Genomic DNA, 16,053 nt, shown 5'->3' on the forward strand with positions numbered 1-16,053 from the left:
ATTATCGCTGTATAGACCAGGGCGGATCTGTTTTGAGGTGGATGTGAGAGGTGGCATTCCGATTTTTGCAGATAAAATTAGGTGACAACTTCAGTAATTATAATTGACTTATGCTCCTTCTCAAATATGTTTGGAACATTATTAAAAAAATTTAAATATTTAAAAATTTCGAAAAACATCGATTTTTTTCAACTTTCATTGCTTTTAACTTAAAAACAATTCATTTTGGAACAAAGTCATAGCGAAATAAAATAAAGATAATTGAATTTTGTATGATATACGACACGACTGGTATAAAATATTTTAAATGACTATCCTTTCTACAAAATAGCAATAAATACAAAATAAGAGGGCAAAATAAGCCTCTTTTTATTCAATGTTTTTCAACCACTTTGGTTGCACATAGAATCTTCGTATTTTACTTAGAAAATTCTTACAACATACTCAATTTGTCCACCAAATTTTATTAAAATCGACATAATAGATTTTGCATAATAATTTTGCAGTCTAAATTTTTTTAGAAAAAGTTCAAATTTTTAAAAACTTTCTGAACAAAAAGTAGACCTGTTAGAAGTTTGCTAATTTTTTTACATATCGAGAGATACTTTACCAATCCAATACACTTTACAAAATTAAAATCGGATTATTTATGCGGCTGCAGCACAGTTTTAAGAATATAAACAATTTTTTGCTTATAAACAAATATAGTGAGGACGTTTGAGTTGGAATAAATTCATTTTCTCGAGAATGGGCAACTCTGGAGATAAATCTTTAAACAGGTCGATTTTTATATTTAAATTATAATTTTTGGGATATCTATCATACTACTAACGTCATCCATCTGGGTGTGATGACGTAATCGATGATTTTTTTTAAATGAAAATGTGGGTCGTGTGCTAGCTTATTTGAAAGATTATTCAATTCTCTATTTATTACATAATTATTTATACAGGGTTCCCAAATTTTTTTTAATTAATTGAGACAAACAGAAGAAAGTATTTAATTTAGTTAATTCGAGATACATTTTACTGTTGTCCTAAAACAGAAAAAATGTTTATTTGATAAATAACAGAAAATGAATTTATTCGTATTTATTAACTCAAACGTCCTCACTGTATTTGTTTATAAGCCAAAAAATTTGTGTATAACTTTAAAACATTGCTGAGGCCGATTAAATAAACCAACTTAATTTCTTTAAAGTGTATTAGATAGGTATCCGTATCTTTGTATGTAAAAAAATTAGCAAACTTCTAAATAATGGTCTACTTTTTGTTCAGAAAGTTTATAAAAAATTTTAACTTTAAAAAAAAAATTAGATTGAAAATTATTATGCAAAATCTATTAAGTGTATTTTATAGTCGTATATCATAAAAAATTCAATTATCTTTATTTTATTTCCCTACGACTTTGTTCCAAAATGAATCGTTTTAGAAACGATTGAAAAGTTGAAAAAAATCGATGTTTTTAGAAATTTTTAAATATTTGAATGTTTTTATTAATGTTCCAGACCTATTTGGGAAGGAGCATAAGCCAATTATAATTACTGAAGTTGTCACCTAATTTTATCTGCAAAAATCGGAATGCCACCTCTCACATCCACTTCAAAACAGATCCGCCCTGGTCTATACAGCGATAATTCCGTAGTAAAAAAATCAAAATTGCACTGTCATTGTTTATGTAATAGGTCAGTTTGGCATTTCATATATTTGCAAATATTTTTCTATAAAAATGTCTCGTTTTGGCACTGAATCTGTAGAGTCAATTAACACGTTGACGGACAGTGCGTCAAATGTATAAGCAAGTTTTTGACACTATATTTATTTTGCAAATGGAATACGGAAATTCTGAATCTCACTGCAGTCATAAATGAACAATACAAACCTTTCTAGAAAACAAATTACCATAACATAGCAACGGCAATTATTGTTATTTGGTCTCTCGCATTAGATGGTAGGAAAGACATTGATTGTGGGAATTTTTCATTTAATGTTCCAAATACTTTTAATAATTTTCGATTCCAATGAATTCTGCCGTATGCATGTTTCAGTTAATCAGTTATCCAGAGAGGTTGAAATTGTACAACGAAGAGTGCATTTCGGAATGCACCGCATGAGATCTTTGATTTTCATATCGATAGCGTGTAAAACTGTAAATTAAGGGGATGGATAAATTTCTTCCTAGTAGGAAAAGGCAAGGTCGCTCCTCTGATTTCTGATCGAAAATGGTGTTCAAAATATCTCCAACAAATACATGTACCATTTTTCAAATCGGTAGCGTAGAACTACTCCGAGATCCATCTGAGGGTGTAACTTTCCATTCCCCATGGAGAGTGGCTTGCAAGCCTGTTTTTCAGTTTCAAAATGTAATTCGTTACATTTTTGACGAATTTACCAAATTTTACACCCGCGGTGTTACTATAATAGTTTTGGCTAATTTTGTGTCCTTACTCCTAGCATTAATCCTCCCCTGTTTTAAATGTAGAAGGGTAGCATGTCGCTGGCCCCCCAGGCCAATCTAGATGGGTGGGGGCGATACAAACAAAATAAGGGCGATACAATCCGATACTAACGCAGTACAAACGAACATACCCATCCCGGACCACCATATCGAAACAGGGGGGATGGCATGTCACCAGCCCCTCCAGACAGATTTAAAAGGGTGGAGGCGGTACAAACGAATGAAGAGTGATACAATCCAGTACTAACGCAGTACAAACGAAATAGCCTATTTTCGACGTTCAGAAGGCAAAAAGTGCAGAGTAGAGGGTAGCATGTCGCTGGCCCCCCCAGGCCAATCTAGACGGGTGGGGGCGGTACAAACAAAATAAGGGCGATACAATCCGATACTAACGCAGTACAAACGAACATACCCATCCCGGACCCCGTGATCGAAAAAAGGGATCCCCCTCCAGTCAGATTTAAAAGGGTGGGGCAGTACAAACGGATGAAGGGTGATACAATCCAGTACTAACGCAGTACAAACGAAATAGCCTACTTTCGACGTCAGATGGCAAAAAGTGCAGATTAGAGGGGTAGCATGTCAATGGCCCCCTCAGGCCAATCTAGACGGGTGGGGGCGGTACAAACAAAATAAGGGCGATACAATCCGATACTAACGTAGTACAAACGAACATACCCATCCCGGACCCCCATATCGAAAAAGGGAGGGATGGCATGTCACCAGCCCCTCCAGGCAGATTTAAAAGGGTGGAGGCAGTACAAAAGAATGAAGGGTGATACAATCCAGTACTAACGCAGTACAAACGCCTATTTTCGACATTCAGAAGGCAAAAAGTGCAGAGTAGAGGGTAGCATGTCACTGGCCCCCCAGGCCAATCTAGACGGGTGGGGGCAGTACAAACAAAATAAGGACGATACAATCCGATACTAACGCAGTAGAAACGAACATACCCATCCCGGACCTTCAGATCGAAAAAGGGGGGGATGGCATGTCACCAGCCCCTCCAGGCAGATTTAAAAGGTTGGGGGCAGTACAAACGAATGAAGGGTGATACAATCCAGTACTAACGCAATACAAACGAATGAGCTTTTTTTTACCCTCAAATCGAAAAAGGGGGGGATGCCATGTCACCAGCCCCTCCAGGCAGATTTAAAAGGGTGGGGGCAGTACAAACGAATGAAGGGTGATACAATCCAGTACTAACGCAATACAAACGAATGAGCTTTTTTTTGACCCTCAAATTGAAAAAGGTGGGGCTGGTGACATGGACCTTGAAAAATAACACCTTTTCGGACGAATTTTTGCGAATACCTCAAAAACTATGCATCTAACAAAAAAACTATATAAAATTTTTCTGTGGGTTTTAAGAAGAAATGAGAAGTATATTTAACACCTCATCCATCAGAATTTAAATACATCGTTTTCCTTCTACAATACTTTTTATTATAGTGTTATTTCTATGTTCAAAAAGTTGGGCTGGATTAAAATGAAAGGTTTTTGAAAAAAATAAGATCAAATTCTAGAACGCATTTTTAAATTTTCTTAAAAATCTGCCTTTTCCTCCATGTAACCCGAAAAAGATAAGAGATAAGAAAAAAAAATACCACACAAAAATGTAGGTCTTTTTCAGATAAAAATTTCCTTTTTATTTTTCATTACTGTATTGTATCTCTTATCATTTTCAAGTTACATGGAAAAAAATGAAGATTTTTAAGAAAATTTAAAAATGCGCTCTATAATTTGATCTTTTTTTTTCAAAAACCATTCATTTTAAACTCGTCCAACTTTTTGAACATATAAATAACACCATAATAAAAGGTATTGTAGAAGGAAAACCATGCATTTGCATTCTGGTGGATGGGGGTTAAAATATTACTTCTCATTTTTTCTAAAAATACATTAGTTATCAATTTTTTTTGCAGCATATCTCGCTTAGTTTTAATGTAATGGACCTTTAGTATAGCTCATTTTAAAGGTATTTTCAAGCACTATAAAAGGTATTAGCAGCGGCGGCTCGTGGGTCAATCTTCAGGGGGGTCATTTTGGTTTGAAAACTTCAAACTGTTGATTTTTTAAAGTATTTAAAAGATCTTTTAGCATTTATATTTTAGATAAAAAATACAGACTTAGATAAAACTCAATACTATTTACCCTAGTTTTCCGAAAATTAAATTTGTCTTTTTTTAGAGTAAATCTTTTAAAAAATATAGGAAAAATGGTATGAACAGGTTATTGACTGATATATAGATAGGAATATTTATAGTATAATAAATTGTAAATTTATTAAAACGAAACTTACTTTAAATATTTTTATATTTTAAGTCAATTCTTCTATCCTTTAGTTCTGCAAAATAGTCTATGACCTTCTCATTGAAATTTGGAATGCTCTTGACAAGCGTTTTCTCGATGCTCAGCATAGACAAGGCACTAAGTCTAGGTTGTCCCATCGTATTACGCAGGAATGTTTTTACTCTTTTTAAAGTAGAAAAACATCTCTCACTTTCCACGGTTGTCATAGGGAGTGTGCACAAAATATTTAATAACTTCACTGCTTCAGAAAATGTTTCAGACAAATTCATGTTAATAAAAAGCTGAAGTATGGCTACTGCACCAGCACTATTGCGAAAATCCTCACGACAATATAAGACTTCAAGTTCCGATTTTAGTTTGGAAATATTCACTGTGGGATAATTAGCCGTCACCATTTTTAAAATATTTTGCGGAAAGTTGGTAGTGTATGCTTCAAATTTCTCTATGTAGAATAACTGTGAAATCATGAGATGATCATTGAAACTAAACCTGTGATTTATTTCAGATATAATAATATCACAAATTTCAAGTGCAGTTCGTCGCTTTGGATCCTCTGCAGTAGTTTTTCTTTTTTTTGCTGTTGATGTGCTTGGTACTTCTGATTCCAAAATAGTATTTCTAATTATTTGGATATTGTTGTTAAAAGACAGGATACAATTTTTGACAGATATAACATCAATGTCTCGCATTTGCAATTGTTTAAACAATATATCAACATGGGGCATTATTTTATGGAAAAAATTTAACCAAAATAAAAAATGCTCATCTTCCAAATGTCTTTTTAAACCAGTTGCTTGATTTATATTGTTACCATCTTGCTCCTCATCAATAATTTCCTCTAAGCAAGATTTTAAATCATCTTTATAAGTGTATACAATTTCAACACATTTTGTATTGAAAGCCCATCGAGTAGGCGCAGCTTTAGGTAGCCTTACTTTAACCACTCTATCCAGAACCATCGTACGTTTTGGAGATCGGCCGAAAAAGGACGAAAATCCGTGTAAATTTGCAAAAAATATTTTTATCGGTTTGTGTTGACTCGCCGCTTTTTGGAGGATAAGATTAAATTGATGGGCATAGCAGTGAATGAAGTGTGCATTTGGGTATATTTCTTTAATTTTTGTTTGTACTCCTCCCAGTTTACCGCTCATGACTGATGCACCATCGTAACTTTGGGCAATCAATTTTTCAGGTGCTTCATTAATTTTTAATAATTGAAGTTCTTCCAATATTACATTAGTTAAATGTTGTGCTGTAGTACCTAGGGGGTTAACAAATTTCCAAAATCTTTCATGTACAATACCAGTTAATACATATCGCAATATGATAATCATCTGCGTTTTATTGGAGCTGTCTGTGGTCTCATCTACTTGAATGGCCACAAAATTTGTCTGGCCAATCTCCTTCATGATATGAGTATGCACAATGGCTAACATTGATTCTAAAATATCGTTCTGAATTGTTTTCGATGTTCCTTTAAATACTGTACTTTTTTCAATGTGTTCTTTAAACATTAAATCCAGTTCAGAAACAAAATCGATAAGGCCCAGAAAAATTCCACGATTATTGGAGCTGTCACTTTCGTCATGACCGCGCAATGCAATTTCGAAAACTCCACAAAATTTTACACAGTCGATTAGTTTGTTTAAAATATACCTATTTTTAGATACCAATTCATTAAAGTCATGCACAGATTTACGATATACACTATCAAGTTGCTGTCTTATGTTAACACGTCCTAAACTTGCGTAACTCATTGATGAATTTATATGAGTAGTTGAAGAGGCATGTTTTGTAATTTTCACTTTTAAATGCTTAATGTCAGTTACTCCATTTTTCGCCCATACAGCGTCATTCGAAAACAGTAAACACGGATAGCAAAAAAATGCATTTCTCACACTGCAGCCACAAATCCAATCACACAAATTGTACATTGATTCTTTAAAATATCTTTGAATGTCCTTACCCCTATCCTTTGTTGTTTGTTTTAAATTCATGTTTGGTTTTGGTCGACCACTTTCTTTTTTCTCAAGCCGCCGTTCATAATTTAGTGTTCCAGCAGATTTTAAGGCAATTATTTCGTCAACAACACTCATCTTGTTTTTGTTACAATCACAAAAAAATCCAACAAAACAAAATAAATTACGCAAATACGCCGCGATCGATATAGACCTGCCGTGAAGTGCGGTCAGCAGACGGTAACTAACTAAACGTGAGGCCGTCGACTCTACTAGAGGTATACGACGGAAAGGTCACTCCCACTCTCGCCCACGAAATTGCTATCTGCCGTCTCTTTTCTATTTTACATGCATTTGTCCATAAGCCATAAGAACTGTATATAGACAATTTAAAATACGGCCCAGCCACGGGCTTGTGTATAGCGCGAGGCGCGACGTTATTATATCTATTATATTTGTTTTGCCAATGCAGACTGCTGAGAGAGAATTTTATATTTCAGAGTGAAGTTTTAGATAAAAGATATTTTTAATAAAATTGGTATTTTTATGAGATTATTTTAGGGGGGTCATTGACCAATTGACCCTAAGGAGGAGCCGCGCTTGGGTATTAGTAGCATTATACAACTAAAATCGATCGTTTCCCTGTAATTTCAAGTTGAATACACCAATTTGAGAATGTACCAAAAAAAAAAAACAAACTATTTGCACCTACCATATCTCGTTTTGTATTATAACTAGAAGATTTATGAAGGCAAGTGTCCCTTTGTTTTTTTATAACCTACAAAAATGTTTAATATAGTTTTTTTAGTTAGATGCATAGGTTTTAAGGTATTTGCAAAAAACCGTTCGAAAAGGTATTATGTTTCAATGAATATGGCCAATTTTCATCCACGAATATCTCAAAAAGTACTGACTTTTCAAAAAAAAATTATAGAACAGGTTTTGCTTATAATTAGGTTCTCTATCGAATTCCGTGGTAATTTTAACCAAAAATTTTTCCACCCCTTAGAAGGGGTGGGAACCACCCCCAAGATAAAAGCATACATCGGCATAGAGTAGACTTTGAATTAGGAGATAAGTAGAGGCTAGGTCCAAAATTTCATTAAAATCCATACAGTAGGATAGAATTCGAAGGTAATATCCTATTCTTGCTCCCATTGACTGGCGTAAAAAGAGACTTTTCTCGTGTACCTACTTAACATATTAATCAACCCCTATGTGGCTCAGTGGTAAGACAGCATACCTTTGGACTCAAAGGTTGTGAGTTCGAATCCCGGCTAGGTCGAATCCCAGCTAGGTGCGAAGTTTTTCTTTATTAAAAATTTAATAAATTAAAATAATTTTTATCCTTATGGTATCGGTACTCAACTGAGCGACCGCGGACGTTTGTTTAAAGACAATTGGTCTTTGTTTAAAGACAATGAAGTTGACTTTACTAATTAACAAGACTTTTACTCAACACATACTGAGTTATAATGACTAGATAATAAACTAGATAATGCAAATACATGAATATTGCTAAACAAATTAGTTTATGACTAACCGTAAATTATGTCACTCATCCGGCAGAAAAGTGTCTTAACTCAAAAAATAATTTTTTTCAGACAAAAGAGACAAAAATAGATTTTTTAGATATTAATTTAACTGTAAGTTTTAACCGGTAACTGCTAATATTTATAAAATAAAAGCGAAGAATGTGGATCAATGAATGTTTCTAATTTTGTAAGAGGCAAAACCAAAAAACTATGATATAAGATTTAACAAAAAAAAAACATCAAAATTTTGAGTTATGTCACTTTTATTTTAAAATAGTGGTCGTTTGTTTTAAATCAACGAAAACTATCTAGGACTCTACTCGAAATACGATCATTTTTGTGATAAATCACGATCATTTCATGTCGAATGTCAGAGCATAACTGGAAAGATCATTGTTCCGGAATAAATGTAGTAATTATGCCACCAAAGGAATAATGACACTACCGCCATCTTTCGAAGTTGGACGGAAACATATATGTGACATTTTTCCCAATAGAAGTACCTATAGAATATTAAATTTAAAGTCAATTTCACTATGTAGATATACTCGTTTTATGAATTTTTTGAGCTGTGTCACTTTTATTCCGGATGAGCGATGTAATATGTCCTAACCTGTCTCTAAAAATCGCATAATAGAGGCGAGCAAGTGCTTTGAGTTCGTCCGCCTCAACCAGTGTCTTTTTTCTATGACAGAAACTAAGGGCAAACACTTCTAAGTATATGCTAAACTTGTATTGTCCAAGAGTTGATTGACAATATATCAAATTTGAGTAAGCATTACACACTTTTTCAAAATCTGATTCTGACCTCAATGCTCTGGCTAAGCTCCACATTGCTGCCATTTCCGCTTCATGCCATCTTCCTTTACTCTTAAAAAATGTATAGATATTTTAACTATTATATTGTTCTATATTTAATATATACAGGGTGGGGTATTAGTGCGAGGAAGTCTAACCCTAACAACACAAAACATTCCAGGAATATACTATCAAAGTTCTATTAATATTTGAATGTCCTGAACATTCAAGGAACATTCGGTGAACATCTGATTAAATTTGGTGGAATGTTACCACAAGACATTCTATGAACATACTACGAATGTCCTATATTTTAAGTGAGGCCATTTACTATTCAATTTGCGTTCATTTTCAAATTTGCCGCGTGTGTTCTATGTAAGTAGGGTCGCATATCGCGTAGCCGCGTGGTCATTACATTTTAACATTTCATGATAGCCTAAAAATTTATGATTGGATGGAAAATGGAAATTAGAATTATATAGTGGCTTTTCTTGCTATTCTGTATGTTAGTTTTGCTTTGGCTGGATCTCTTTTGTTTAAACAATTATGTAATTATTATAAAATCTGTTTTCAATTTTCTTTATTCTTTATGAAACGAATTATGCATATTATTACCTGTAAATAGTACCTATTTCTTTTGATGTTTAATTGTAAAGAATAGGAAAATTACCCTCCATTTTAATTTTTTTTAGAATCAGCTGAAAGTGGTCTACAAGAAAAAAGGAAAGAAACGTATACCCTTGTGGCTATGAAAGGCAAAAGTAAAAAGTGTATTGGATAGTTGGAAGAAACTCCACATTGTCGATGCATAATAAGTTATTACTTTATAAACAAATATTAAGACCTGTATGAACTTATGGATGCCCACTACGGGGGTGTACTTACTAGACCAAGTAATATAAAAATTATACAAAGATTCCAGAACAAAATACTGAGAAACATTTTAGACGCTCCTTGGTATGTGACAAACAGTGATCTCCATAAGAACCTAGAAATGGAACCTGGATATAATCATCAAGAAGATGGCAGGAAGTCAAGAGCAACAACTTCATAAGTACGAGTATATTGACGAAATCCAGCTCCTCGATACTACTGGGCAAACTAGAAGATTGAAGAGGACAAAGCCTTTTGAAAAGTTTGAGTGATAGGTGATAGTGAAAAGCAGAGCATAGTGCTTGTGTGCCTGTGTACGTTAAAATAGTGCACGATCTTGTTAGATTAGATAAGAGACGCTATGGGGTAAGAAGCTCTTCATTTTAAGGAACAGTAGTAATTTAGGTTAAATTAAAATTGCTCATTAATCAGTTATGACCAGATTGTAATTGTAATGTACAATTCAATACAATGAATCATCATCCTAGTGATGATTATGGAAAAATGACAAATGGAATATACGACAAAATTTTGTGCAATAAAAATGTTTATATTTATCAAGGATGTATTATTTGGTATGACCACATATACCTACTTCTGGTATATCGTCGGTGATGTGACAATACCTCCTATCTGCTTTTTCATGAATTTTGTAGGAGACGAAAAACCAGTTTTAGGGTCAGCTCCTGTTTTCAGGTGTAAATTTTGACATGTTTTGTAGTAAATAGATAGTTGAATTTACTACAAGACATGTCAAAAAATATCATATGAAAACAGGAGGTGACTGCAAAAAAAAGTTTTTAGTCTCTCTTACAAAACTAATGAAAAAACAAATCGGAGGTATTATGTCACATCAGCGACTATATCCAGGGACTGTCTAAAAAATATACTGTGAATGTCCAAAGAACATTCATAAACATTCATGGAATGTTCCAACAGGACATTCAAAGAATGTTTAAAATGCTGACACAGGACTTTCCTGGGACATTTAGGGGACGTTCTTGTGCTTTTGAGGACATTCCAGGAATGTTTTCAATATCCTGTGTGTACATTCTAGGAACATACATGGAATGTTTGGTGTTATTAGGGAATTACTCGTTTGTCGTAAGAGATACGAAAAAAAGTTATTTAGGTAAAAATTGGGGCCCAAATAGGAGAATAAATTAAAAATATTTCCAAATATACTGGGTCACCCGTATTGACAACCTTAACTACGTAGGTATTTTAATATCTCATCCAATATTAATAAATTAACGATCAGTCTAGGTTAATATGTATTTTTTTTTCGAAAAAATAAATATTTTTTATTGAATATTTTCACGGCCACCTAATAAAATTTCACGTAATTTTTGTTGCAGTTAATGTTTTGCTTAAAGAATCACGAATAACTCACAAATTAAAGCACTTACGTATAGTACAGGGAATGCTTAGGAAATATAAAAAAAAATTTGTTTCATTGTCCACTATGGATATAAGTTCTTCCACTCTAACTTTTCCCATGCATGAAATTATTCACGACTTACTTTTTATAATAGGTCTCTTTTTTTACTCACAGAAACTAGTATAGCAAAATTAAGCCGCTTGTCCATAGAAACCACAATAAGTTAAACAAGGATAAACAATACGACATGTCGTTGAGTCTACTATGAAGTTCGACGTTTATGATTTTAAGTGAGAGTGACATTAGTGCATTTGTTGGTTATTATTTAAATTTATTGTTTATTTGGATTTTCAAAATTATTTAACTTTTAGTCTTTATATAGTAACTGTAATTTTTATTTTCAATAAATTATTGTTAGAACGGCTGACTACTGTCATATATTAATTTGATTACTTCCGGTAAGTACCTATTTATTCTTTAAGGAAAAGTGACAAGTAATATTTATGAGTGTGGCTATAATAGTTCTGTCGAATGGAAACTTATTTATTTATTTTCTAGATGACTGTTTAACTTCTGTTATTTTAAATCTATTTTTACCGTTCTATATTTATCTTTATATTAGTAATAGTCGGTATGATATTCAAGCTGTTTAAAGTCGAGTCCATCAATCTTCTCAATAGTGAAAAACGATTTAACACTTCATTAAAATAACCTTATAAAGTAGGTCCACGGGATCATAACCATTTCCTATTTATTACCACTGACAGTACCTACGTTTCACTTTATATTTGGATTTAACTTGTTTGAAAATGAATCATGACACATGGGAAAAGGTAAAATGGAACAACTATATTAGGTACTTACTAAAAAATACTTGCATAAAAAGCCCAAACATTCAGATACATCATTATTATATTCAGCATAATCCTCGTCCACTTTTTTAGAAGCGGTTGTTCGTCCTAAGTAATATTTTACGGTTTGCTTTAGTTTAAATACAGTACTGTAAATCTTCTTAGTGGTTGGTGTTTTGGGAAATCTTACACTATACAATCTCAAGGCTTCCAGAAAATAGTTGTAAGCATCGTCATCGTTAACTTGCATTCTGGCGTATCCCAACAATGCGAACAATTTTCCTTTCTTTAAGTCGACCATCCAGTCCAATTCGAACTGGTCTTTCATTGGACCCTGCAATTGGACCCTCCGTTTTAGGCATTCCTTTGGTTAAAGCTTAATTTCACTCATTCACTCCGTCTCGTAACGAGACCCAGTAGTAATGCAATAAACATTGTAAAAATATTTTAAACAAAACAATCTTAAACTATAAAATGATCACTTACTTCTAGTAATTTTAAAGCTTCCTCTAAAACTTTTATAGCTTGAGCTATATTTTCATTTTCAATGCAGACATATGCGTACTCTACAGTAGCGCTTAAATTTTTTTCAGCCATACCTAGAGACAAATCAATAACAATATTGTTTACTATTTTTACTGGTAATAAGCCATAATTTTACTATAAAATAAGTTTATTTTGAGGTTTAGAATTCCACTTCGGAAATCAGACTTAGTTTTGCGCGAGAATATGCTGTCTCGACTGTGGCAGAATGGAAAAATTGGCTCTGGATCTCAGATGAGAGCAATATAACATTAAGAGGTCCAGGTGAACATTAGCTTGTCTACAGGCGTCAAAATGAAAGGTTTGGTCCAATCGAAACAGTGGCTTGCCGAGGAGGATCAATAATGATTTGGGGAAGCAGCTTTTACGATGCTCGTACTGATCTTGTTGTGTTCGATAGGGGCACTGTGACTGCTCAACGATACGCGGAAGAAGTTCTCCAAGACCATGACATGCCTCTCGCGCCGTTCGTTGTTGAAAATTTTAGATTAATGCATGACAATGCACGTTACCACACGACAATCTGACAAGATTTAGCCGTGAGTATCTTAATGAGATCGGGATTCAAGTTTTACCATAGCCGGCAAGCAGTCCCGATCAGAGTTCAAGATGACTACGATAGAGGAGTTTAACAATATCCCCCAATAGGATATCCGCAGGATATCATGAACGTATTGCCGAACAGGTTCCAAGAAGTGTTAAGGGTCAGAGCCGACAATACCCATTATTTATACTAATATTTTTTTAATTAGACTATGATTTTCAAAGCATGTTTGTTCGAATTTTCTTCGAAGAGTTTTAAACATTGGATTTTTGATATCCATTGATAAACGGGTTTTTTTCAATAATTTAATTGTTGTCTCTTCTTCAAAGGTAATTTTCACCGTATCTCTAATAAAATGTGGTCCAATTTCTTTGACAATTTTGACAATTTCTTCAAATTGAAAGAAACAAAAGGTAGGCGGTTAATTGTGCCGGTGGGTTTATACAGTGGCGCACCTAGAATTTTCCTATGGGAGGGTTGGCTTGGACATCGAAATTCTTTTGTATCGTTTGTGATAGGCAAGTTACATTTTCCTACTATTCTTTATATATTTTTCCTATGTCCTGGGGGGAGGGCATTAACCTAAAAAACCGCAGATATTGCAGTGAAACCTGGGTACGCCACTGAATGTATAAATAAATATAAATCGTATTGTAGCCGAAAAGAACTTACCTGAACCTTTGCAATGATAGATCAGTTGTGAATACATTGAGCACAAAATAAGATGACAGGTACATTGTGAATAATTTGTAGTAGAAAATGTACGCATCAAGTAGAAGTTATCTTTCCATCGTCTAACCAGAGATAATCCCGTTTCATTTATTTTTATCCCAAATATTTCTAAAATCAAAATGATATAGCTGGTAGCGATAATATGTTGTATTTTAATCAAAAGAATAAAGTATCATTTCATGTTGTTTACTACACTTGCAAACAAAAGAATCGACTCATTCGATGAATTAAAGGTTTATGCGTAGTAATTTCATGTGTTGTATTTGCATTAAAACAACTAATGCAAAAAATATTGATAAAAATATTGAAAATACTGAAAAATGTTAATAGATATTTTACAAAATAATTGTTTAATGCAAATTGACAATGTGTTGTAAAATTGTTGTAAAATAGATCTTTAACAAAATAATTGTTTTATGCAAATTGACAATGTGTTGTAAAATTTGCATACTTCTGTATGGCATAAGGAATGCTGCAAACATTATAACGAGCATGTTCTACGCAATTTAGACCCCTACGAATTTGCTAGTGGTCGTCTCTGTCGATTTTCCAACGTTGATGTGTATGCACACTTTGATGTGTTTGCACAATGCGCAAAAACAACCTCTTAAAACCTGCCAAATTTTATTTGCATATCTCAACTGGTATTTAGAGCAATAAATAAATTGTCAGTTTGTAAGAAAAAATTCAACATCCCGTATATCGAAAACGAAGCATTTGCGGGCATATGTTTATAATCAAACGGTCAATATTTTTTTATGCAGAATTATTCCTTAAAATTTGTCGCACTTATTTAGAAACACCCTGTATTAATAAAGAACATGACTAGTTGTTAAAGTACCTAACTTTTTATTATGCACTTTGAAGTGCAGTAAGTGAATATTTTATAAATGGATACTTCGCCAGTGAAGGCGGCCCAGGTATTTGCATAATTACGAGAACGCTATATATAGTCAAAGGACTGTCGCCTGTCGCCTCCTTATGACGAGTTTGCAGTCTAAAGAACTAACTGTAATAAACAAAAAAAAATTTTGAATGATATGTTTGAAATAAGAAATCACAGTCATTTTTTTTTCGTCTCTGTAACTTATTAAAATAAACATAGAAGTTATCAGGGAGTTTAGACCCTCAGTAATACTGTAATCTTTCATTCTGCGTTTCAATTTTTCAAAAATTCGTATTAGTTTTCTCAGGATAAGAAAAAAAGGAATGCATTTTAAAATATTTCGACCAAAAATTTTGCGCCTACGCTCTCAAAGGGGATTAAAGTGTTATACATTTTTGTAATCAGTATTTCAAAAGCTTTTCAATGAGGTGCCACATGATGTACTTTTCAATTAAAAAAAATTAAAGTTATGCCTGTCACCTGAACACGGATCGCGTAAAGTTCGAAACATTGATGAGATAATATATTGTGATTATTTTAAAATTACACCCGTCCGAGCGTTTTGCTTATGTGCTAAAAATAAATAAGTAAATTGGGGAGGGGGATACACTTATTCCAGTGGACTGGATATTATGTGGATAGACACGTGCCAAACAGCGTAGTCAAAAATAATAACTTATTTTGCCTTTGAGTCGATCTTTTTGCTCGTAGATATACAAATACAATTAAAACTTACGTGACTCAAGACTCGTAATATCTCGACCACTTGAAAAACTAGAATAAAGAGATATGGCATCTTTGTATCTTCCAAAATCTTTTGACTTTCCAGAAGCTAAACTCTCCAAAGTTGTAAACGAAGAACTCTGAAGTATTTTGGCTACTCCAAAGGAATCAATTATACTGGGCGTTTCAGACATCAAAAATTTCTTTTCTTTTTTTGAGATAATTCTTAAAGTGTGATCTATCCTAGTACCACCTATCTGTCTGTTAAAAAATCTATTTCCACATGCCCTGCAACTAGAATTTAAGATATTTATGCATCTAAATAAAATGAACAGCATATTGACGTATCTACTCACCCATTTATTATATTAGGCCGTGTCCTCACTGATAAAAAATTGTGACGAACCAGCTGTTCTTCGCAAATATTTGTTTGCTCGAGGTAAATTGTGCTAATGTGGA

General features: G+C 33.4%; 1 protein-coding gene across 1 annotated transcript in view; it reads right to left on the reverse strand.

The window, feature by feature from the left end:
• The window catches only part of LOC114330859 (adenylate cyclase type 10-like), a 124,716-nt gene that overhangs the window by 33,754 nt on the left and 74,909 nt on the right, over positions 1–16,053 (reverse strand). The window contains exons 18-22 of the mRNA XM_050656847.1: positions 15,608–15,888; positions 13,926–14,093; positions 12,653–12,765; positions 12,180–12,500; positions 8,877–9,133 (exon numbers count right to left, since the gene is read on the reverse strand). Coding sequence (XP_050512804.1) covers positions 8,877–9,133; positions 12,180–12,500; positions 12,653–12,765; positions 13,926–14,093; positions 15,608–15,888 — 1,140 coding nt within the window. The remainder of the gene's footprint in view (positions 1–8,876; positions 9,134–12,179; positions 12,501–12,652; positions 12,766–13,925; positions 14,094–15,607; positions 15,889–16,053) is intronic.

Source organism: Diabrotica virgifera, chromosome 7 (assembly GCF_917563875.1).
Source record: "Diabrotica virgifera virgifera chromosome 7, PGI_DIABVI_V3a".
NCBI lineage: Eukaryota > Metazoa > Arthropoda > Insecta > Coleoptera > Chrysomelidae > Diabrotica > Diabrotica virgifera.